Below are 24662 nucleotides of genomic sequence, written 5' to 3' on the forward strand. Positions count from 1 at the left end.
CTAGTTATAAATCTGAATCTTTAACAGTGGCAGGTGATCAGTGAAACTTTGAAACACTATAGGCTCAATTCTCCACTTAGGTGTATGTCCCCTTACTGCGTATACTTTTGTACGCCGCCCTGTCTCCATAATATGAATCTGATAACAGGATACAGGTATAAATGTATGCAAGTTCCTGTCCCTTGTGTCTGCTCACCGATGAGGAAGGAAAGCATGACTATGCTATGAGGTAAGGATCCTGCAACAACCTCTCCTAACTTTTCCTATTGTATTTTCTCATAATGATACTTTTGTGTGCAGTCCCAGATCACTGTGTGCAATGCTTCCCTTGACTTACCCTTTTCCTTATTTTATCCTACAGTCCTCCAACCCTGTACAACGCCATAGCTCTTTGAGTTTAGGCGGGACAGACAGTGAAGATGAACAGGTAAATAGTCCCTCTTCCTGCTATGAAAGTTTTCTGGGAGAGTTCATACAGGGTCTGTATGAAGTCAGCTGTGGGCCACATTGCAGCTGTATCTCTTCTGCGTAGAAAAGGCGGCAGTGAATGGTGAATGTGACCGTTTACGACCAGTCCAGAGAGTGCCATCTGTGCCCAGAAAGACACATCAGAGTCTGGAACAACAAACAAAATCATAAAAATGTGAAGTCTGTTTGCAGATAACACCCAAACAGAAAGAGGGACTGAATTCTGCTGCTAAATTGTTCATGTGACTAGCTTATCTGACTCTAGTGACTTTGTCGTATAACTTAACCGCTACAACCATGTATATTGGCCAAACTGGACAGACTCTACGACAAAGGATAAATGAACACAAGTCAGATATGGTAACACAGAGAAACTGGCAGGGCTGCATTTTAACCAGTCCTTTTTCTACAAAGGAATTTCACTAACCAATTACAGAGAGACAGTCCAGAATTGACGTCCATATGCAAATGTGACACTGTTTCCCTGGGCCTGAACAAAGACATTAACCAGGTATCCCCTTATAAAACCAGTCTTCCTTACACTTACATTTACATCAAAAGCTAAGTATGGGACACTTCCAACTCACTCACTTAGCCTCATTAGCACCGGCACTACAAGGCTGTGTCTAAACTACATGGCTCCATTGATGGAGCCATGTAGATGAGGGTTGTAGGCAAAGGGAAATGAAGCCGCGATTTAAATAATCGCGGCTTCATTTAAATTTACATGGCTGCCACGCTGAGCTGACAAACAGCTGATCAGCTGTTTGTCAGCTCAGCGCGCTAGTCTGGACGCTCCCGCGCCGACCGGAAAGCCCTTTATCGACATCTCCGTTATGCCTCGTAGGATGAGGTTTACCGGGGATGTTGATAAAAGGCTTTCATGTTGACAGGGGAGCGTCCAGACTAGCGCGCTGAGCCAACAAACAGCTGTTTGTTGGCTCAGCGTGGCAGCCATGTAAATTTAAATGAAGCCGCGATTATTTAAATCGCGGCTTCATTTCCCTTTGCCAAACAAACAAATCTACATGGCTCCGTCGACGGAGCCATGTAGTGTAGACGTACCCCAATTGACAAGTGCTTTTTTCCCTTCCCCCCCGCCTTCTTTTTCTGTTATTAATTCTGGGTTCCTTTCTTCCCCACTCCAGCTCATCTGGGGAAGAGGGTTGTGCCCATGAAAGCTGATGATACTATATGTATATTTGTTAGTCTCTAAGGCGTCCCAGGACTACTTATTGGTCGCGTCAGCAGGCGGGGCTCAGGCGGAAGAGGTGGGGTTCCCCCCGCCCACAGACCCTAATGGGCCTGGGTTATTTTGAACTGCTGGCGGTTCCCTCTAGGTGCCGCACACCACTGGCGGCAGGAGGAGACTTTGCGCGCTTCCCTGTTCCCAGGTCTCGATTGGCAGGGCGGTGGGGGAGTGGCAGGGCGGCCACAGGCCGGATCAATCGGCGTGGCGGGATGGATTCAGCCCGCGGAGCGGTATTGCCCACCCCTGCCCTAAACTCAGGGAGTCCTGTCTGTCATCAGAAGACTGGCGCGGGGGGAGGGAGGGGCATTCCACTGCGTTCTCAGACAAATGAGATTGACTAGAGGGCTCTGGGCCCTTTCTAAACACTGGGTCCCAGGGGAAAGGGACTGAGCTCAATCAGCTGCAGCCTCCTTTAGTGTGTAACTGATAACTAGGCCCAGCTGGTCTTGCCGTTCTCCTACGCAAGCGATCCCTGACCTAAGGAGGGGGAAGGGCTTAAGCCAGCTCCTCCCCCGCATGCTCCCCGGTGTATGTCGTAAAAGAACAGGTCTGGGTGACTCTCCCCCGGCTGGCTGCAGGAGCGAGAGGGCCCATTTCTGCCTGCCTGCCTCGGCTGCTGACAACAGACATACTCATGCGGATTTGCTTGGCCAGCCACCCACGCTGCAGCAGCTCAGAAAGTAGCTGGGAAGCAGTCCGACCCTCCCCAGGTGACCTCTGACCTCCGATGCCTGTTACAAGACATCCCGTAGAAACAGGGCGGAGCTTGCCTCTCCGGTGAGCTAGCCACTGCCGACGCGGAGGGCTCGCCCGACTCCCCTTTAAGGATTCCATATAAATAACGTTCAGTGTCTGCTTCCCTCTGACCACCCAGCCCCTTCCCTCCACTCTGCCTGCTTCGTGTCCCGGTCTTCTCTGCAGAAAGGGGGGCGGGAAACAGTGAAAAAGAGAAGTAACATTCTGGGATACAACGTTCCGCTGCTTGTCCGCTGCTTCCGGTTGCCAGGAAGCTGCAGGCTCGGTCCTTTCTCCCAAAGATTTTCTCAGCAGCCGCGCTTGGCGTTATATTTACATTTACCTAGATGGACGCGTCTTCCTTCAATCAAGCATCGGTCTTACAGTAGCACTCTTACCTGAGCTTCAGGGTCAAGCTATGCAGTAGGAGAGCATGGATCAGGAAACTGACCAGAACAGCAAATCTAAATCCATAGCTAGTTGTTCCAGTTAACAGAATTCCCTTTGCTTTGTGTTGCGTGAAGGACAGGAGGCTTGGATCACAGACCTGGCTGAAGGGGAGTCCCCACAGTGTTATGGTTAGATTTTAGGTGTCTGCTGGGTGGGCTGAAAATTGGGTGGGGAGGCGACCTCAATCGTAGAATCCCAGGGCTGGAAGAGACCTCAGGAGGTCAACGAGTCCAGCCCCCTCCCCAAAGCAGGACCAATCCCAACTCAATCATCCCAGCCAGGGCTTTGTCAAGCCAGGACTTAAACACCTCTAGGGATGGAGATTCCACCCCCACCCTAGGGAACCCATCCCAGTGCTTCCCCGCCCTCCTAGGGAAATAATTTTTCCAAATATCCAACTTGGACCTCCCCCACGGTAATTTGAGACCATTGCTCCTTGTTCTGCCACCTGCAACCACTGAGAACAGCCTCTCTCCATCCTCTTTGGAACCTCCCTTCAGGTAGTTGAAGGCTGCTCTCAAATCCCCCCTCACTCTTCATTTCTGCAGACTAAACAAGTCCAAATCCATCAGCCTCTCCTCGTAGGTCATGTGCTCCAGCCCCCTAAGCATTTTGGTTGCCCTCTACTAGACCCTTTCCAATGTGTCCACATCCTTTCTGTAGTGGGGGGCCCAGAACTGGATGCAATACCCCAGATGTGGCCTCACCAGTGCTGAATAAAGGGGAATAATCACTTCTCTAGGTCTGCTGGCAATGCTCCTCCTAATGCACCCTAATATGCCATTAGCCTTCTTGGCTACAAGGACGCCCTGCTGACTCATATCCAGCTTCTCATCCACTGGAATCTCAAGATCCTACCCTCCCCCCCCAGCTTCTAGGATTCTGAGTACTTCTGTTGCTGTCTTCATCTTTGGAAAGCTCTCAGGAGCCGTGTGTGATTCCCATTAGTATTTATAAACACCCATGTCTTGACGGTTGAAAAGATAAGAGTGGGCTGTTAGTCCAAAATCATCACAGCAAATCTGCCCCCCCTCCCCCATTCTCTCTTCCAGAGCGTTCACCCCGGGCTAAACTCCTTTGCCAAGTGGCTGTTAGCACAATCCAACTTTCCTGTTGGAACCTTTAACGCTAATTAATTAAAGAACAAAGGAAACTCCCAACATGCCAGGAAAGTTTCCTGGCTCGAACACTTCTCAAGGAAGTTGCAACTTCTCTCATTGCAACATCCTTCTGCTTCAATTCCAGTTACAGCGCAGATGGCTTTTCATAATAATCCACTAACGCGAACGTCTCTGTTTTACTGTAGTGCACAGCACTAAGGAGGCAGCTTCCTATCTGCACCCCTTTCGACTGCCCTTCAGAAGACATCACCACCCAGTCAATACTAGGGGGAGCAGAACATCCCTCCTCCCACCAAGAAAGCAATACAGCACTTAATGTCCATTAAAGATGAGGGTTATCTTCCCCAGAGGCAGCTCTTCCTCTAGTATAAATTGTCATAACTATGGATTCTCTGTGAAGACCTCCTCTAGTCTCAGGTTTTGGTGCAAGTTTTGTCCGGTGAAATTACAGGACAAAAATAAGCAAGTACCATTCACTGTATTGTCCACAGATAAACTACAGTGCCAGAGTTTGTGCCTTTTGAAAATGTGGTAGTGCATCACTTGTAATGCAAAATCAGATTCTGGTACACATATACACATATAAGACCAGCCCTTGATTTTGCTGTCGAACAACCTGACACTGACTGCAGGATCCAGCCTTTCATACATGAATTCAGAGTGCCACAGTAATTTTAAACACATAAGAACATAAGAACGGCCATACTGGGTCAGACCACAGGTCCATCTAGCTCAGTAGCCTGTCTGCCAACAGCGGCCAGCACCAGGTGCCCCGGAGGGGATGGACTGAAGACAATGATTAAGCGATTTGTCTCATGCCATCCATCTCCAGCCTCTGACAAACAGAGGCCAGGGACACCATTCCTACCCCCTGGCTAATAGCCTTTTATGGACCTAACCTCCATGAATTTATCTAGCTTCTCTTTAAACTCTGTTATAGTTCTAGCCTTCACAGCCTCCTCTGGCAAGGAGTTCCACAGGTTGACTATGCGCTGTGTGAAGAAGAACTTTTGCTTATTAGTTTTAAACCTGCTATCCATTAATTTCATTTGGTGTCCTCTAGTCCTTATATTATGGGAACTAATGAATAACTTTTCTTTATTCACCTTCTCCACGCCACTCATGATTTTATAGACCTCTATCATATCCCCCCTCAATCTCCTCTTTTCCAAACTGAAAAGTCCCAGTCGCTTTAGCTTCTCCCCATTAGAGAGAAGAATTTGTCCAAGGAAAACGAGCAAGAGTTACTGTTTCCCCCCCCCCCCCCCAAGATCTGCTGGAATCTATCATCATCATCTATAGGATCAATAATAATTTGCTTCCTTAGTTCTTTTAACTTTTCTAGAATTTACACACTGGGGAAAAGACCCTTAACGTGACGTAATAAACTCAGTGTTGATTTTGCTTTAGCTCCATGAACTTAAAAAACCTGCAGTGAGTAGGGGGGAGCGGACTTGCTTTTCTTTTTCTGAACATGGAAAGCACATAAGGGATCTACCTGGACAGATAGTGTAGGTCAGATGGGGAAAGCCTTTTCCAGCACAGCTCCAGTTCCAAACCTGCCTTTTAAAAAGCAAGCTCAGGACGAGTGCTTCCCTACAGTCCGCACGCCAGGGCTCTTAATACATGTTACGCACCCAGATGTAGCCTGATAGTTTGAATTAAATCTGATAGGCTTTAGCACAGACCAAGACTGAGAGCAGATGCTTTCATAAAGGAACTGTGCTATGAACGGTTGGAGGATCGCATAGATTTTGGTTCTTCTTCAATGCAAGATACTATAGTTCATCAAGGTAACCAATATTTTCATCTACAGCCTTAAGTCTGTGACTTTCTGACTTTATGAGCCCAGCGGGATCTAAAATATTCGTTTATTAAATACTTCCCCGGGGCCGTCACAATGGAATTTTCATCTGAATATAGTTATGTAGTGTCCTAATAAGGCTATTTCCCCATCTATTCTCACGGTCTGATGCATGCCGAGCGAGCCTGCGATTGAAACTGTGTAATCAGACATCATAATGTCCCCCGTGTTATCGGTAATGTGTCAAACACTGCACGTTCCCTTCAGAAAGGTCTGTAGGAACATATTATTTGACCAGCCTAGATGACTCCTCCTTGACCGGGTTTTAAATTCAAAGAAGCCAAAAATCGGAATGCCAACCTCAGTCCAAACTGCAGTGTTTCACCGAGTTTTGTGGCTGAAACCATGGAAAACAACAGATTTTTCCCACCTATCAAGCTTGCTTGAAATGTCCGGGCAGCTCTTTGAACCTTCTAGCAAACCTGGGCTGGGTTTCAAGTTTGTAACAAAACCAGATAAACTTTGTATGGTTTGGGGGTTTCCCTGCAGGCATTTCTCCCGACTCCCTTTATAAACGCTTCATGTCTTGCTCTTTGGTTTGCAAGAATTGCAGCGTTGTGGTGCTTTGTGCATAGCGTATTGATCTTAAAACCAGCTCGGGATTGCTAGATAGAAAGAAACGCAAGAATTCTGTTGTGGGTTGGAGGGAGAGCGAAGAGAGACAGAGCTAACTGATCAATAACTTTCTTAGCATTAGTGAGGAATGGAGAGACCTTCTTTTGTGACCTTATCTGATCACATTGCTGGGGGTATCTGCTCTCTGTCCCCAAGAAAAGCAAGACCCTGTTATAAAAATGGCAACAGTGTCTCCTGCTGGCACAAGAAGATATTGTGAACTGATCTTTCAGCTAGGAATGATAGAAACTGTTGCTGTGTCTGTCTGTCTCACTTCTATGTACAGTGCCATCGGTCGAACACAATTGAGTGTTAATGTTAATTGCAAGTAGAACAATGGACACAGCCCAAAAGAGCCAAAAAATCCAGTTGTTAATATTTTTATAGATCTGATTTTTAGCATAGTTGCTTCTAAACCAATCTGGTGTGACTGGAAGTAGGAACCAAGATCAGATGCACAGAAAAATCCGAGCAAAATGAATTGTGATGTGTTTGTGTTTTACAGGTACCTTCTGATGCTTCCTCTAGGCCCGTTAGCCCGTTGTCCTCTACGACGCTTGTGAGTCCAGCCACACAAGCCAGCAGCTTGCTTCCTGTCGATTTCAACACTCCTGCCAGTCCCCTCGGCTGCCTGGATACCTCTGCAGCTCGGCACAGGATAGCAATAAACCCACGGAAACAGAGAATTTTTACCAATAAGAACCAGCAAACTCCTGTAAGTCTCTTCCGAAGGCTGAGTGCAAAGTGGAGGGAGAAAGGTGCAGAGTGTTTGTAGTCTTTGCTGTTATTCCCTCCTCTGGAGATCTTGGATGTACAGGCAGTCCCCGGGTTACGTACAAGATAGGGACTGTAGGTTTGTTCTTAAGTTGAATCTGTATGTAAGTCAGAACTGGCGTCAGCCACTGCTGAAACTGATCGGTTTCAACAGCGGCTGAATCTGGACGCCAGTTCTGACTTACATACAGATTCAACTTAAGAACCCAAGGTGTCCCCAAGTCAGCTGCTGCTGACACTGATCAGCGGCTGATTCCAGGAAGCCCGGGGCAGAGCAACTCTGCCTCGGGCTTCCTGTAGTCAGCCCCTGGTCAGTTTCAGCAGCGGCTGACTTGGGGACGCCTGGGGCAGAGCAGCTGGGGTGCTGCTGGGTTGCTCCAGTAGCGCCGAGGAGCGGCGCTGAGGGACCAACCCGGCAGCGCCCCAGCTGCTCTACCCCAGGCATAGGCAAGAAAAGCCTGGTCTGCTGGGCGGAGGAAGGGGAGGCACTAGCTGACCAGGGAGACGGGGAGCACGCCCACAGCGGGACAGCCCAGGCACACCCGGGCTGTCCCGCTGTGGGCGTGCTCCGCGGCTTTGCTCTGCGTCTCCCTGATCTGCTGGGGGGGACTCCCCCCCCAGCAGACCAGGGAGACGTGGAGCAGCTTTTCTCGCCCCGGAGGACGGGGGCAGCGGGACTGCAGCGCATCTGGGCGTCCAGCCGCTCCAGTCCTCCGGGGCGAGAAAAACCCCGTTCGTAACTGCAGATCCGACATAAGTCGGATCCGCGTAACTCGGGGACTGCCTGTATTCTAAATGTAATTAAAGCCAAAAGGAACATTCCCATTGGGATCCGAACATACACCTACTTCCTGTTCTGCCGTTAACAATCTAACCAAATGGCTGTGAAAGGGGAGAATTTTGCTACAGTGAGAATTAAACTGTGGAGGTAGACTATCAAATGGGAATAATCAACAGAATAGAGAAAGCTGTAGCTGTCTCGGTCAAAAAATGGGATTTTTTTTCTCCAAGTAAATTTAAAAAGGACACTCAAATGTTGGGATTTTTTCACTGAAATGAATCAAAATATTTGTTGTTGTTTTTATTCCAGCTGACATGTAAGCTGTCTTTGTTTTCTCCCCCACTTTTTCCATCCTCCTCTCCTGCTTCCATTGGAAGGAAAAGAAAGGAGGAACCCCCAAAGCAGTTCTGTTTGATTTGAATAAAATGAAAGTGGGTTGGTTTGGTTTTTTTTAGTTTCTAATAGTTTATTGGAAAACGTCCAATTAAACTTTGTCTATATGTATTATTTGGAATGCTAATTTACATAGAAAAGCTATTGGAGAATTTGGACCGGCTTTATCTGTAATCTTTTGCATCCCAGGAGGGAAGGGTACTAGAGCTGTGTTAAGCGGCCCCAGACTGAACGTCAATCTTGGCAGCTCCAGAGGTCTGGGAACCAACTGGTCAGACGGATGGCTGCATGGAACATGTAGCCTGGCACTGTTTTGCACTTCCTCTGGCAGAAAGGAGGAAAAGTGAACGGCACAAGGGCAAGGAATCCGAGATGAAGAGCAGTAAATCTCCCCCACCCCTCGGAATCCACAGAGCCCTGGGAACCATCATGTGCAGCTAGGGCCCATAAGCTAGGAAGAGAGTGATGGGAAGAATGTGGCAGAAATAGGAAGCAGATGCTCTATGCAGGATGCTTTCTTCTGTACCGGGAGCATTTCCCCTTGAAAATCTGTTCTGGAGTCACTGCTGCTAGGAGGAATATGAATTCCCTAGGGTGGCTGTCTGCCCCTTTGGAGACAGGAACTCCTGCCCTGCCATGGGGCAGTAAAGCTCTTACAGGATCTTTGTTTGATGCTCGTTGTGCTGCAGCAGATAAAACTACAACGGCGGAGAACATCTCCGTCCTCTGTGGTAGTTCTAGCGACTTGATCTGAAAATGGCACCTCCGAAAACGTTCTGTTCTAAACACCTGTGTAGCCTCGTGATGCCTTGAAAACGCCCTCTCTCAAAATGTATCTGCCTTAAGAGTATCTCTGGGAGTCACAAATGACCAAAGTGCTGTATTTGTAGCTTTAAAGCTTTGATGTCTTGCTGTGTAATTCACTGGTGTAGCAACATTCGTTCATAGTATTCTTTGATCAAACAGAGAGATGAAAAGACTGGGATTTTTCAGCTTAGAAAAGAGAACACTAAGGGGGGATATGACAGAGGACTATAAAATCATGACAGGTGTGGAGAAAGTGAATAAGGAAAACTTATTGACTTGTTCGCATAACGTGAGAACTAGGGGTCACTAACTGAAATGCATAGGTAGCAGGTTTAAAACAAACAAAAGGAAGTTTTTCTTCACACAATGCACAGCCAACCTGTGGAACTCCTTGCCAGAGGATGTTGTGAAGACCAGGACTTTAACAGGGTTCAAAAAAAGAACTCGATAAATTCATGGAGGTTAGGTCCATCAATACTTATGAGCCAGGATGGGTAGGAACGGTGTCTCTAGCCTCTGTTTATCAGGGGCTGGAAATGGATGAGAGGATAGATCACTTGATGGTTCACTCCCTCTGGGGCATCTGGGATTGGCCACTGTTGGAAGACTGGATCAGACCCAGTCTGACCATTCTGATGTTCTCATGAAGTTACAATATAGGTTTTTTCCTCGTGTACGCTTATATTTTTCAAAATGACGTTACATAGAGTGTACGTTGTGTGCCTAAGCCTTTACTTTGAAGCAACCCAAGCGTCTTTTTGAATCCTGCCAGCAGGAACAACCGGAAAAGGAGCAGAATCTTCTTGTAACTCCAGAAAGGAAAAGTGCCACAAAATTCCTTGATGCTGACCAGCATGAAAATTGGTCAGGTACGGCAAAATTCTGAATGATTAACAGAATTCTATTACAGATTAGAGACCTGAGTTTGACTGAAAGCCTTTTAAAACTAGGCAGCTTTTATTTTATTATTTTAATCTCAATTTGCATCCTATCTGCCTGAGAGCTAGCAGTGTGTGCTTGAAAGTGAGAACAGACTGGTGATGCGCTCGGTGGAAGGCATGAAAACAGAAATCAGACTAGGCGTAACAATTTTCTAAAGCACCATATCACACGAGAGCCTACATTTCACTGTCACGGGATCTTTGAGTAACACAGGCCCTATTGGCAATTTTGTCCTCCCTCTGTAAATACCATCTCAACATCTTGCCTTTTGAAACACACCATCGTGTGAAGTGGTGCCTAGTGACTTTAAATAGCTTATGTACAAGCTGGTCTATTTTTCTTGGGTTTTGGTTGATAATTGAGTCTCACTGCAATCGTAAAATCAACCGACATTTGTCCCAAACAGCCCATTTTTATAATCCCCGATTTTGATCAGTGCGTTCTAAATGCATCGATTGATTGGAACACGACAGCACCATACGCGTGTCGGTGTTTTGTCCACCCGAACGTATAGCCTGATCCTTGCAGGATGTTCAGGCTTTCCTGGGAAGTGCTTAGTGCTTGCAAACCACACTGTAGTGAACAGAGAGTGAAGGATCCTCGCATGTCACAGCTCCCGCCTCTGTTCCTGGTGGTGACATAGTCCATGAATTGTTTGACACACCAGCTGCTGAGCTTTCAGCTATGGGTTGTAGCTCTCTTAACCGGGACTCTCTGGTCCAACAACATCTGTGGTCTGGCAGGACCAGGGATGTTCCTGGACCAGAGAGCCCAGATATAGAGAAGTTGGGCCATGGGGCAGGAGCGCAGCAGGGATCCGGCAACTCAGCTGAGAGCCCCATGGGAGGACGCGGAAGGATGGATGGTACAGCAGAAAGTTCTGCCCCTGTGGCTGGAAGGTAGCAGAGGTCGGCAGCAGCTGCGGAGCTCTGGCTCCATCTGCAAGGTTGGGGTCCAGTAGCAGCAGCTAGGGAGCTCCAGCCGGGAGAGCCACGGCCAGGCAGACAGCAGTGGTGCCAGGCTGGAACCCTAGCAGGGGGCAGGAGTTCATCATGGGCCATGTTGGGAGGGACCTCGCCTGGTCTGGCAAATCCCCTTGTTTGGGACCAGTCAGGTCCCAAGTGTGCCGGACGAGGGAGGTCCAACCTGTATTACTAACCGTGGCACTATTACAAGTGGAAGCCAGTATATTTCATTACCACTCTCCTAGAGCCAGCCTGTCCCCCATTTTTAAGTGGGTTTGTCGGCCTTGGCGGCATCTAGTAAATGGCATGCGGCTATTGGGAAATGATTAGTACCTGGCCACAGTACTTAGAGTGAATTACAGGTGAGGAGCACATGAGCCTTTGTTGTAACCATCAGGCAGACATTTGTTTTCTTCTGTTCAACACAGGTTCATTGGGCCAGGAGGAGAATATCGGAAAAGGAAGTGGTGCTGACGAGACCCAAGCCATAACAAAGCCGGACAGTTCCACCAGTGATTCTCAGAATTGTGTCTCCGCTGCAGATGTAGCTTGCACTTTGCTAGAAAAGGATCCATGCCCTAGAGAAACAGATCACCCATATGAAATAGCGGTGTGTGTTCCAAATGCGCCGTCTTCTCCAGCGAAGTCTGAGGAGGAGAACAAGGCAAAGGAAGTACTGGTACCTTCCTGTTCTGATGACTCTATGGGTGAATTCCAACGACTTCTGCAACATTCCGATGACGTATTTGAACGTTCTGAAGCTCTAGAGACTGAACCAGACGCTGTTTTCTATCAGGACACAGTAGCGTCTGACTTGTACGGCACTTCCATGGAAAAGGGGGACATCAATATATTGGTGGATGCCACAAAGGTATCCTTAGAACAACCTATAGACCAAAGTGACAAGGCGGCTGAAGACAGTGGTGTGGCACTTGTAGGAAAAGTGGATGATCACTTTGGTACCAATGAGGACAACTTCATCTGGCCTGACTCTGCTCTTGCACAGTGTGGTTCACAGGTTCATGTAGCTGCTTTGGAGACTGCCCCGGAAGGAGAGCAGATGACTGGTTTGGTGCCTGAAAATACCCCAGCAGCAGAAGATGACAAAGAAATATGCAGAGTTATGGAACTTCAGCCACCCAAAGACCATGTAGATACAAAACCATCCCTTCAAAAAGACCCGGTTGTGTCAATGTCCGATATAGATTGCATGCTGCCTCAGAGTGACAAGGAGCTACCTTTCACACCAGAAATGCATAGTCCTGTTTCAAAGGCCAGCCCAAGCAATCAGGAGAGGGATGCATCCAACCTTTTGGAAAAACATTCCATCGGATGCCTGGCCTCCTCAAGTTTGGCTGGTTTCAAGAGTTATATCCCTCCTGTTGGTGACCGTAAGGAGAACCAGTTAGGCGACACAACTTCTCAAGCGAAGACAAGGAAAGAAAGCCGATCTGCAGAGGAAAACGTAAAAACTCCAGTGAAGTCCACTGATGCGAAACCAGTTAGATTTACCATTGCTCCTGCCTGGCAAAGATCTCTTTCAGGGGGTTCAAATTCCAAGGAAGATTTCTGTGCAAGAATTTCTCCATCCTCTCCTATAAGACCAGAGTTGTTTGAAGGAACAGCTTACTTAGATGCCACCAGGCAAGAGTCTACAAAGAACAACTCAGGGGGGGTTGAGAGAGATAACAAGAGCAATAAGGCCAGTTTGAATTCTTCCATGGAGGCCGCAGAGCATGAAACACAGAATGCAGAAAACCCATTTGGGGTTAGACTGCGAAGAACATCTTCTTTGCTAAAGTACCACAGCGAATCTCCAATGCAGATGCCAGTAGCCGTTCACATCTCCTCTTCTGGGTCTGTCAAGGAGGATCAAAAATCAGTAAGCACTGGGAAGTCTCCTCAAGGCCTTCCAGGCAGTACAAAAGCTTTGGCTAAAAATTCAGCTGTCGTGGAAGAGAGAAATGTTCCAAAACCTGAAGAAATCTCAAAGAAACAACACTCTAACAAATTTTCAGGTATTTACATTGTACTTGTATCCCAAGACTGTTGAGAGTAATGGCTGTGCAAAACATCAGAAACGGGCATGTCTAGACTACCCTCGGCTTCCGAAAGAAGATATGCAAATTCGGCCCAGATTTGCATACCTTCTTCTGATCCCTTTTTCAGAAGAGTTTTTTTTTTTTTTTTTTTAAAGCAGTCTAGACGGGGGTTTTCACGCAAACCCCCCTTTTTCAAAAGAGCCCTTATTCCTCAAAAAATGAGGTTTACGGGGTTCTTTGCAAAAAGGGGGGGTTTGTGTAAAAAAAGCCCGTCTTGACTGCTTTTTTAAACCTCTTTCGAAAAAGGGATCGAAAGACGATATGTAAATTCGTGCAGAATTTGCATATCTTCTTTTGGAAGCCGAGGGTAGTCTAGACGTACCCAAAGAATGGCAAACCAGGGACGTGCAAAGGGTAAACATTTTCTGTAATAGCCTTAACCCTGAAATACAGGACCCTCATCAGCCCTGGAGTAACTCTGCTGATGCCACTTTGGACTTGTATGTTGAGTTTTGGGTGTTCAAGAAAATGTTTAGGTTTCACCATACCCTACGTTCAGGCTAGAATAGCAACGGGGCATCAGAAATACAAAACGGGCCATTTCTTTCACATAGAGGTGCTTTTGCCCCAACTTTGTAGAATTCAGACAATTTGTTTTGCAACTTGTTGTCAGGCCAATGCAATTTAGAACTTGTCTGGAAATGAGTGACAGGAGAGGGATCATGTGAGGATTACGTGTTGTGGTCCCTCCCTCTGGGGCATCTGGTATTGGCCACTGTGGGCAGACAGGACACTGGGCTAGTTGGATCTTTGGTCTGACTCAGTCTGGCCGTTCTGATGTTATGTAACTTAACCAGATATCACTTTACTGGTGATTTTTTTTCAAAAATAGCTGGGAAATGAAAAGGCAGCCAGTCTCTAATCGAGTTTTGTGGCAGAACTGTGGTCAGCGTTCTACATTTGGCCTTTACTGTAAAGAGGTTGCTGTAAGGGCTAAGTCCTACTCCATCGACTTTAAAGACTTCAGTACGCAGAAAGGGCAAACATCTTGCTAAGGAACGAGGACAAAATCAGCAGGCAAATTTTAGTGTGATCGTCACCCTTTTCAAAGCGTGTTCATTGAAGAATTAAACACACAGCGCTGTTTAGGGTTTCACAGACTTGCTCTAAATCCCTTCTTTACTTCTAAAATGCTTCTCTTGTAGAAAAAGTCCCTAGTCCGCTTTTGGAAACGGTTTCCTCTGAACCAGCTTGGGTCTCCATGGCAAAACTAAAGCAGAAAGGTTTCCAGGGTCATCCTCTTGCCAAAGGACATAAAAGGGAGGACAAAACATTGACCAAAATGGAACCAGAGGAGGTATGGTACCTAGTGGCTAGTAGACTAGAACCACTGTGAATACTGTGAGGGCATGTCTACATTGCAGGGCTAAATCCGAATGAAGCTACGCAACTTGAACTACATCAATTGCGTAGCTTAAGTCAAAATAGCTTGATTTGGCTTTTGGCGCTGTCTACACAGCCATCAGTCCCAGAAAGAACTTCTTCCAACTTCCCTTAATCCTTGTAAAATGAGGGCATACAGGAGTCGGGGTACGAAATCCTCCGGCTTGGCGTTATTTCGACATTATGTCGAAATAACTGCTTGTGTGTACATTTGGAATACTGTTCGTCACTCTGAAATAACGCTGCTGTGTAGACGTACCCAGAGAGTCGAACTGGATACCTGTACAAAAGGCTGAATCTGGTGTTCTTGGGCAGCAGGTTTTTAGCTGTGCGTAGGAGCAAATTTTCAAAACCGATTTCTAGTGTTGCCCGCAGACTGCTGGTGCTAATGAATAGAGGTGCATTTGGTCAGGTCTGCTCAGGTACTTGGATTTTTGGGGTCAGATGCGGCAAAACACCTTACCTGCAGTGGTCACGTGGGCACCTCTGCCCAGTGCCCCGCCTAATTCAAAGCGCTCTGCAGTACGGCACATTTCCACTACCTTTGCTCCGCCATTGAGAACAGTGGCTCTGCCAAAGGACTCGGAGGCATAAGGTTTGTGGCTCATCCACAGATTTCCTGTGTGACCTTGGGGGAGTCATTTGATCTGTGTCTCACTTTCTTCCTCTGTCAGACGGGGATCACTGTCCTCTTTGCAGGGCGGGGGGTTAATTCAGTAACATTGCTAAAGGAAGTTGTGATCGTTGGGTCGTGCCACAGACAGACAAAGCAATGTTGTTCGTTCTGTGAATTGCGATTGTGAAGTGTATGACAAACGTAATAGTGGATGCGATATCACGAGTAGTGAGGGTTAAACATGCCACTGAAGAGCAGTAAAAAGAGAAAAGCCCCTGGCCTGCCGTGGTATTTTGCCCATAGCAGCCGAGCCCCGGATCTGTGTATCTTTTGGCGAATTTTCAGTCCACCTCCAAGAGACTTGCCAGCATTGGTGGGACAGGTTGAAATTCTACAATCTGGTCCATGCTCTGGCAATGGCCGTGGTCTGGCAGGACCTCGTGTATCGCTGCCCCAGAGCGCTCAGCTGGGAGTGGAGGCGGCTAGGTTCAGAAGGGCAGCTCCGACTGGGGCTGGCAGCAGTGGGACCGGTGCGGCTGAGAGCGCAGCCCTGGCTGGGGTTGGGAGCAGAGCCCAATGGCCAGGACTGTTGCCCAAGAGCAGGACTGATGGCCAGGAGGGGGAGCCTTGCCCTCTCTGATCCAGAAAACTCCCTGGTTCGGGACCATTCAGATCCCAGACCAGGGAGGTCCAACCTGTACTATCAAACTTGAAAGGGGCGCTGCTACCTGTGTGCGTAATGAGTTACACTTGCAGGTGTCCTAATTTGCATTCTTGGTTTATTTCTGAAAGCGAGTGACCTGTGCTAGCGACCATGTGTTGGGAAGGAACGTGGCTCCCAGCCAGCGTGCTCAGGAGAAGATCTCACAAGTGAAGATGGCCGTGTCCGCTTCAGCAGGTATTCATTTGAAACGTCTGTCTGTCTGTCTGACTGCACTCACCCACCCGCTCACTCAGTCGGAGCCAGGTTCGTGGGTGTCTGGTAGACTAGGCAGGGGGCGGGCGTTGTCTTCCCAAACCGCCAGGCCTGGCCCCGCCCACACTCCGCCCCCAGAACACCTGCTGTCGGCATTCTGAGGGCGGAGCGTTGTTGCCCCCCAGTGCCCGCCCTCCCCGGTGCTCCAAGGCCAGGGAGACCGGGGCCACTCACTGCCCTCCCCTGGTGCTCCGGGGAGATTGGGATGAGCATGCGCCCTCTCCGCTCCCCATGGTTGGGGATTTCTCCTTGCAGTGTAGACTGCTCAGCCGTTTTTGCGCACGTAATGTTCTTCTGCTTCCTCCATCCCCAGAGCAGCGGGGCGGACAATGAGAGAATCTAAGCTCCGTCCTCAGCTTGTTTGCCAGAGTCCCTGAGCCAGGGTGCGGAAGGGGTAGTTGATGTAGTGACTCACTGGGAGTAGAGGCCAGTAGTAAATTACAGCCAGGGACTGGCTCAAAGGGGGGTGTGGTGCTTTGAGGCAATTGCTGTAATCATGCAACTTACACCCCAGCCCTCGTTCCGGGCTGTGCCTTTAAGCAGAGTTGAGCTGTCACTGTGCCCAGATAACACAAATCAAACTTGCAGCTACGAGCGTAGTTTACTCAGTGAAATCTACTAAACTTCAAAGCTTTCTTCTACGTAAGTGAACAGAATTTCTCACCTTCCTGCTCCTGTGCCAAGTGGCCGACAGCAATGGATAACCAGCTAAGGAATCAGGAGGACACAGAAGTGCTCTGTTAGCGGCTAGTTTACCAGTGTGTTGATTTAGCGATGACCCATTTTTTCATTAAGGATTCCGTTCTGTGCCTACTTCCTTCCCAGACTTGGTAAACTCAGTACCAAGCTAGAAGGAAGGAAGTTTGAGAAGTCTCTTTGTAGAATCCTGTCAGGGCTGGGCTGAAAATTATTCCCACGCCTGCGCTGGGTTCACCTGGACCTTTGGATGCTCTGCCAGATCGAATGGCAATCCAGACACTAGCTATCTACTTCAGGCCCTTTTCCCGTTATACCCTGCCTGAAATTCATGGCATCCATGGGAGTTGCCGCAGTATTAAACATTTCTTTGCATTGACTTGCCCTATGGGTTGTCTTGGTGGCCTGGTGTAAAAAGTCTCCCTCCCACAGTGGTGGCAGCAAAAATCACTGAGTTTTTCTGCCTTTTGAAAATTTACAAATATCTCTGCCTAATGTTGATGTTCTCTAGAAAATCAGCATTACACAAGAGTTCAGAAAAACACCAAGTTCTGCTGCCAGCATTATCCCCTCATGACCAACAAAACAAGGTTTTCAAGACTTAGACTCCTGTTGTTTTACTCAAAGAAGACAGTAATTTGATTTGGCTGGGGGCTAAGGGTGTAGGTAGTTTCCAGAACAAGTGTTAACCTAGGACTAGTTCTTTCCCTACAGCACATGTCTGACTTCTAAGCCACTTGTGCTGTACAAAATGCAAAAACAACCTGGGGAACTCCTTGCCACAAGCTATACTTGTGGCCAGGAGTTGTAGCAGGATTCAGAAAGCAGTTGGACATTCACATGAATAGCAAGAAAAGCAAAAACCCCAAGAATTTAGGTAAAGTTTACTGATGCGTCAAGGCTTAACCCCGCCTCTAAATATCGGGAGTTAGGAGAACGTTTTCACTGGACATAGTCTCTCCCTGTAAGTGCTTACTACAGAGTTTCTAACACTGACCTCTGAAGCAATTGGGACAGGTCATTGTCACAGATGGGGTGCTGGTCTGCAGACCACTGGTCAGATCTCGTCTGGCAGTTAGAATCATAGAACACTAGAACTGGAAGGGACCTCGAGAGGTCATCGAGTCCAGTCCCCGGCCCTCATGGCAGGACCAAGCACCGTCTAGATCATCCATCATAGATGTGTATCCAACCTGCTCTTAAATATCTCCAGAGATGGAGATTCCACAACCTCCCTGGGCAATTTATTCCAGTGTTTCACCACCCTGACAGGTAGGAAATTTTTCCTAATGTCCAACCTAAACGTGCAGTTTAAGCCCAAGTTCTTCCTGTTCTCTCTGTTGCTTTGTGAAATTGTGTCACTTTTGGTTTTTTTTCACCTCTAGGGGATGTCCCTTTAAAGAGCAGGAAAAAAAGTTAGCCTAAGTTCTGTCTAACTCTCCTGTGTTCTGATGACTGACTGGGGTTGTTCTCAGCAGTGACGCTTGGATCCCTGGCTCAGGAAGCACCTGTGGTTTCTGCCCCCGAAAAGGAAGCGCCTGTGGTTCCCGCCCCTGTGGTTCCCACCCCTGTAGTGCCTGTGGTTCCCAGCAATCTGCCACTGACACCGTGCGGCTCCGTGGAACCATCCTGGCTGTCCCTGGCCAAGAAAAAAGCCAAAGCGTGGAGTGAAATGCCTCAAATCGTTCAGTAGTAAATGACAAGATTGCCCGTCTCTGTATTGCCAATAGCTGCATTAACGCCCTATAACAACTTCTTCACTGGACCATTTGGGGAGCGGGGGGATGAGATGAGAGCCCTAGAACCTTCCGCACAGACGGTAGCTGTGCACGCGTGAAGAGGAAATGCCAGGGAAGGGTTACCCTGCAGTCCCCACCAGCATTAGCAAAAGGAGCATTTTCCACAGCAAAGCCCTTTGAAAGTCCACTTGCCCGAGTCAGACTGGCCGCGCGCTGGGCTCAAAGACGGTGCTGCTCTCAGAGCCTCGGAAGCTTTTCCCTGCCAAAAAGGGGCATATGTCAGGTGCCCGGCTCACAGGACGGTGTCCTGCAGGAAGCCACGGGGAGCGGTGAATTAGTTTGGTGCCACAAAACGGTTTCAGAGCTCTTCACTGGAGCACCCAGACTGGCGGTCACTCGCTGAGGTAGCATCTCTGTCTCTAATGCTCGCGCTAGGGCGGGGCTGTCTGTGCTTCTGATGTGTGCTGTATCTGTTGCATAATTGAAAGAAGACATGAGTAGCTAAGCCGACCTGGGAGGGGAGGGTCTCATTTCTTAGGGGTTGGAGTTACCCTGCCTTGGGCCTCGTGCCTTATATCGCCAACTGGAAAGAACCCAGAGCTGCACGCCTTGGAGTTCTATTGCGAAAGTGTGTTAAAGAATCAGTACTTTCTACACACTAGATTCTGCTCAGTTACCCCTGTAAATCTGGAATAACTCCACTGACCTGAATGTAGGCCGGAGATGCTGGACTTGGTCCTTATACATAAGCTAACATCTTTACCTTTAATTTCTAGCATGTAGCATTCCACCAATGCCTCGTTGGTGGAATGTCCCTATTAAAGGCAGAGGTGGGGAAAGTTTTGAATCAGACTTGTTTTCTGCGTAGAAGGGTGCCTGTTTGCCTCAACCAACCTCTCACTGTTCATATTTATGGCACTTTGATGTTTTAGGCTATTTCCTTTCTAGTTTAGGGGGAAAAAAGCACCCTGCATTCACCCATCAATACAGCGCTGAAAGCTGAAGATGAACGGTTGTTTAGAGACCCATAGCTGGCAAACAGCTGCTCTTTTACGGTTCAGTTCTGCTGTCTCTGCGATTTGTGGCACCCCGCCACTGACTTTATGGGGCAGAATCAGATCCTTCAAACTTTCTGACATGACTTAGGGACATCGGTGTCATGACAACCAAGCTGCGCCTGCCTATACATTGCACATTTGCAACACGTTTTCTGCTTACAGCCCAGGAAATCATTGAAGGTCTGGCTTGTCTGACAGATTGTCTTTAGCACACAAGTTGGGAAGCATCTCTAAGGAAAAACCAGTGCCTGGCAATAGGCCCAAATGTGAAATAACAGGTTGAACCTTGGAGTAACTCTATCTGGGCTTCTGCCTGTTGGTTCTGGCCTGAAATCTGTAACTACTTCTGAAATCTGTATCCACTAATGAAGACTGTGCAATTGGTATTCATGTAGCTTGCACGTTTCCTTGCAGAAACAGTCCCACTTAAGTTTATGGGTCTGCTCTCATGAATCAAAGCTAATCAGAAAGAGTTTGTTCCACAATTGGTTTAGTGATACTGGCCTGTTTTACTACTTGTTTGTATCTGCTCAAAGAAGTGTATCTCCTCCTGCGACATACGGCAGCACTTGCATTTCTCTGAAGTTGGAGAGTATTATGTAAAAGAACAAATTAAACATTATCTAGTACTGTGGTTCTGACCTCACATACATGGGCTAACACCCTCTGTTTAAACTATGCACTTTCCTACATACTGCTAGTACTTCTCGCTTGTTCTTTGCCGGTCTGGATTACAGCCTCACACCTAAACTACTGTAAATGATAACAGCATCTTTCTGTTCCCTCGTTGCTTTTTGTTCCTCATATTGTCTTTCCTTTTTTGTATGGTATGTATATACGTTTTTGTAATCCTTACCTTTGGAGGACCCCCTTTTGTATTCTGTTCCCGTATTTTGTTTTACTATTAAACGCTATTGTCATGATGGGTTTTTTCAGGATGAGTTGTGGTTCCTGGAGGGGAGGGACTGACATGTGGATCTCATTAGGGAAGAAAACGTTTAAGAAGAAACGTTTGTTGTGGGAGTGTTGATAAACTGGATAGCAGTGTTGTCTTCAAGTTGTCATTGTCAAGTCCAAGTCGAGTCTCAAGTCACTACAGTTCAAGTCTCAAGTCGAGTCTCGAGTCTTAATTTAAAAAATGTCAAGTCACTTTTGTACGAGCCATCAATATCAGCATTTTTCGGACAATTTTTTCACCAAGTCGATTTAACAAAATTAGCAAGTCTCAAGTCACAAACAATGAACCCGAGTCGAATCTCAAGTCGAGTCACCTAGGCGACTTAAGTCGGACTCGAGTTCAAGTCGTGGGACTCGAGTCAACAACTCTGCTGGATAGTTTCCAGGCTGGGAGAACTCTGCCTACAGCATGGGTTCCCAAACTGGGGGGCGTGTCTCCCGGGGGGGGGGGGGGGGGGCGCAAAGTAACCCAGCCTCCCGCCATCAAGTTTTGCTGCCCTGTTCAGTTCCTTTTTTCCTTTTTTTTTTCACTCAAGTTTTGCTTCTATTTGGGGGTGTGTGTGTGAGGGTTTTTCAAAAAGGAAAAAAGGGGGGGTGATGCCAAAAAGTTTGGGAACCACTGGCCTACAGGGCTTTGGGCAAAACATCCCAGAGGGGAGAAATGGTATTTAGTCTCCTTTGAACTCAAGGGATGAGTTTCCATGGGCTGGATCACTTGGCACAGTGTCTCTTTGGGTAAGGGGGTTCTCCCAATGCTGCTGAGAGAAATATGCGTAGCGCTTTGCTATGCGGACCTCGAATTCTGCAGAACGAAGGGGCTGGCACCGTAGCACGGATGACGGGAATGGAGCTTAAGCACTCGAGGAACAGAAACATCAGTCGTTCTTTCTTCCAATTACTTGAGCGGAAGAATTTGGTAACCCGAAGAGACGTTTCTCACTCCCTGCCGCTTGTGATATATTTGTACTGACCTTCAATGAGCAGGATTCTGTAAACCACAGTAATCTGTTCTACAGGCTGTGGACGGAATCAGTGTGATGGGCCTTCTGTTTAGGCCTATCAGCCTCAATCAACCTCTTAATAACAGCCCATTGAAATATTTGTGCCTCCCATTGTACTTCGGAGGACAGTACAACCATGGAGCAGGTCCCTCTGGCCGACAAGCCAGGAAACAAAAATGCTACCGAATTATCTAACTTTGCAGCCTCTATCTGACACATCACTCACTCCATAAAGGTGGGACCACTAAACATACCATCCTCTGTGGCTCCAACCTTCGTGGATGGATTTGCTTCCTCTCTTACACTAAATAGAAAAAAATGAGCTTGGCCCAATGTTATATTTGTCCATATAAAGCAAATCCACTATATGGCACAGTTTATTGCTACTTTTGGAGAGGCGCTGGTTTGGTAGCAAAGTGCATAAAAATGCTTTTTCTCTCAGGCTATGTCTAGACTGCAAGCCTTTTTTGAAAGATACTTTCGAAAAAGCCTCTTTCGAAAAAGAGCGTCTAGACTACAACCAGTACTTTCGAAAAAGCAAGCCGCTTTTTCAAAAGAGAGCACCTAGGCAGTCTGGATGCTCTCTTTTGAAAAAGCACAGTTTGCATTACACAGCGCCTTTTTTCAAAAGAGCACTTTGGGAAAAAAGCATTATTCCTCGTAAAACGAGTTTTTCCGCGGTCGAAAAAACTGCCGCATTCTTTCGATTTACTTTAGAAAGAATGCAGCAGTAGTCTAGATGCAGGGAAAGTTTTTTTCGAAAAAAGGCCATTTTAAAAAAACCAACAATCCTGTAGTCTAGACACCTTCAGAGGGGTCGCCGTGTTAGTCTGTAACTTTGAAAACAAGTCGTCCTGTGGAACCTTAGAGACTGACAAAAATAGATATCTAGTATCATGAGCTTTCGTGGGTGCTATGTAATGCAAACTCCTTTTTCGAAAGAGAGCATCCAGACTGCCTGGGTGCTCTCGTTCGAAAAAGCAGCTTGCTTTTTCGAAAGTACTGGTTGTAGTCTAGACGCTCTTTTTCGAAAGAGGCTTTTTCGAGATTTTTTCCAAAAGGTTTGAAATGGATCCATGTGTTTCTCTGATACTTTATTGAAAAATTGATCTAAGCCATTCCAGAACTGGCTTCCCTTTCAATGGCAATTCTGATTTTTTTTCAGATCTTTTGGAAAAAAAAAAGTTGGGGTGATCGTCTCTCCCCCCCCCCTTTTTAAAAAGAAAACCCCAAAACATATGGCTAGTTTGACAAATCTCTGAGGGGGAAATAATTTTGAAAAAGTTCTTCTTTCAATTAAAGATGAGCATGACATTTTAAAATTCTGGCCAGTTCTGCCTAAACGACACTAGAGTGAATCTGTAGAAAGTGGCAAAAAATAAATGTGAGCATGAGCAGTTGTTAGAAAGAAATATAAAAACTTCATTAAAAAAATGAAAGCTAGAGGAAGTTATAGTCAGTTTTAGTTAGCTATACTGGCTCTAGATCTATGCACCGTTGGTGAAAACTCTCGGATCCTCTAACCAACGTTAGTAGCAGAAACAAGGCCTACAGACGGCCTGATTTGTCTCGAAATTCTGGCAGTGTTAGAAAGTGGAAAATAGGGTTTCTCATCCATTTAAAAGATCTGGTCTAGGCAGTTTCCCAGGGCAGCAAGGTCTAAGCAACAGTAATTCAGTGACTTCTCTTTTTGGTGACTGAGGAGCTGCGAGGGATAGATGTGTGCCGTGAGAGAACTGTCGGCCCTGCCAATTGACGTGGGATGCTTGTTTGAGGCCGTCTTTCAAGTGAGTGGATTGGCATAGTGTGCTTTGAAAAGCTGGAAGCCGCACAATGCCATGCCGTAAAGCACAGAAGCATTTAACCCGTGGCTTCCTATGTAACTTGAGAGAAATAGTTTAACGTGTGGCTATAAGTGATCTATGCATTAGAAAGCTCCAGTACGTCAAATGTTCCCAAATGTCCTATTCAAAGCTTCCTCTCTGTAGAGCTCCCTTGACCTATTCAGGGGCTTCTTTACTGCTGCCTGGGCTTCAGGAAGTGGAGACTTGTGCCTTCCATCTGTGAATAGGAATTTGGCAAGAGGGTGAAACTAGAAGAATGGACGAGGAAGAGTCAAAATAGTTCCAGAGCCAAAGTTACTGGATGCAAACCAAAGCTCTAAACTGGATATGTTCAAGGCAGGATATTGCTGTTAATTCTAAAAACAAATCAGTGCCAGGAGGGATAGAAGGAATTCTATCTTCCTTTGTGCATGAGTGTTGGGAGAGAGCCCCAGCCCCGCCTCTTCTGCTCAAGGCCCCACCCCTTTCACCCAAGACCCCGCCCCTGGATCCAAGCCCTGCCCACTCCCAGCCCGATCCTTCCTAGCCATGCGAAGAGCCAGGAGCTGCTGCACTGCGGCCCATTCCTCCCTGGCAGAGAGACTGCTGAGCTGGGCTGCCTTCCCCAGTGGCTGGGGGGAGCCAGGTTGCTGTGCCAAAGCCCGAGCTTTAGGCAGTTGGGTGTGTTGGCAGTTTCGGGAAGGCTGTGCCCATGCCTTTGTGGCTATCTGAACCATTGCAAGACTCCCATTGTCCTTTACCGTGGTACCTTCCTTTAAGAATCTCCTACTTATTAATCTCCTACCATGAAATAATTGCATTTTCTACTGATGCTGATGAAATCCTTTAAGGATATTCCTTCAGATCTCACCCGATGACAGGTAAATGCTTAAAATAAGGCAGACTGTACAGTAAATAGATAAATTGATTAAATTCCAAATCAGTGCATGCCTATACCAATAGTGATAGAAATGTAGCCGTGTTAGTCTGGTGTAGCTGAAACAAAAAACAGGAATATTGCACTGTAAAGACTAACAAGATGGTTTATTAGGTGATGAGCTTTTGTGGGCCAGACCCACGTCCTCAGATCAAATAGTGGAAGAAAATTGTCACAACCATATATACCAAAGGATACAATTAAAAA

The 24662-nt window shown here is 47.2% G+C and overlaps 1 protein-coding gene across 6 annotated transcripts in view; it reads left to right on the plus strand.

Annotated features, from left to right (window-relative positions):
* LOC102451066 (uncharacterized) overlaps positions 1 to 20660 on the plus strand; it is a 69870-nt gene extending 49210 nt beyond the window's left edge. For 2 of the 6 annotated variants that reach the window (XM_075941125.2, XM_006135297.5), the window contains 7 exons: positions 362 to 427; positions 7011 to 7220; positions 10033 to 10129; positions 11596 to 13185; positions 14415 to 14566; positions 16061 to 16166; positions 18416 to 20660. In XM_075941125.2, coding sequence (XP_075797240.2) covers positions 362 to 427; positions 7011 to 7220; positions 10033 to 10129; positions 11596 to 13185; positions 14415 to 14566; positions 16061 to 16166; positions 18416 to 18633 — 2439 coding nt within the window. In that variant the 3' untranslated portion in view covers positions 18634 to 20660. Of the gene's footprint in view, positions 1 to 361; positions 428 to 7010; positions 7221 to 10032; positions 10130 to 11595; positions 13186 to 14414; positions 14567 to 16060; positions 16167 to 18325 lie in introns of all 6 variants that reach the window. The other 4 variants (XM_006135298.5, XM_006135299.5, XM_006135301.5 and 1 more) reach the window with 4 other exon arrangements.
* Positions 20661 to 24662: the final 4002 nt, after the last annotated feature.

Source organism: Pelodiscus sinensis, chromosome 13, assembly GCF_052426305.1.
Source record: "Pelodiscus sinensis isolate ZL-2025 chromosome 13, ASM5242630v1, whole genome shotgun sequence".
NCBI lineage: Eukaryota > Metazoa > Chordata > Testudines > Trionychidae > Pelodiscus > Pelodiscus sinensis.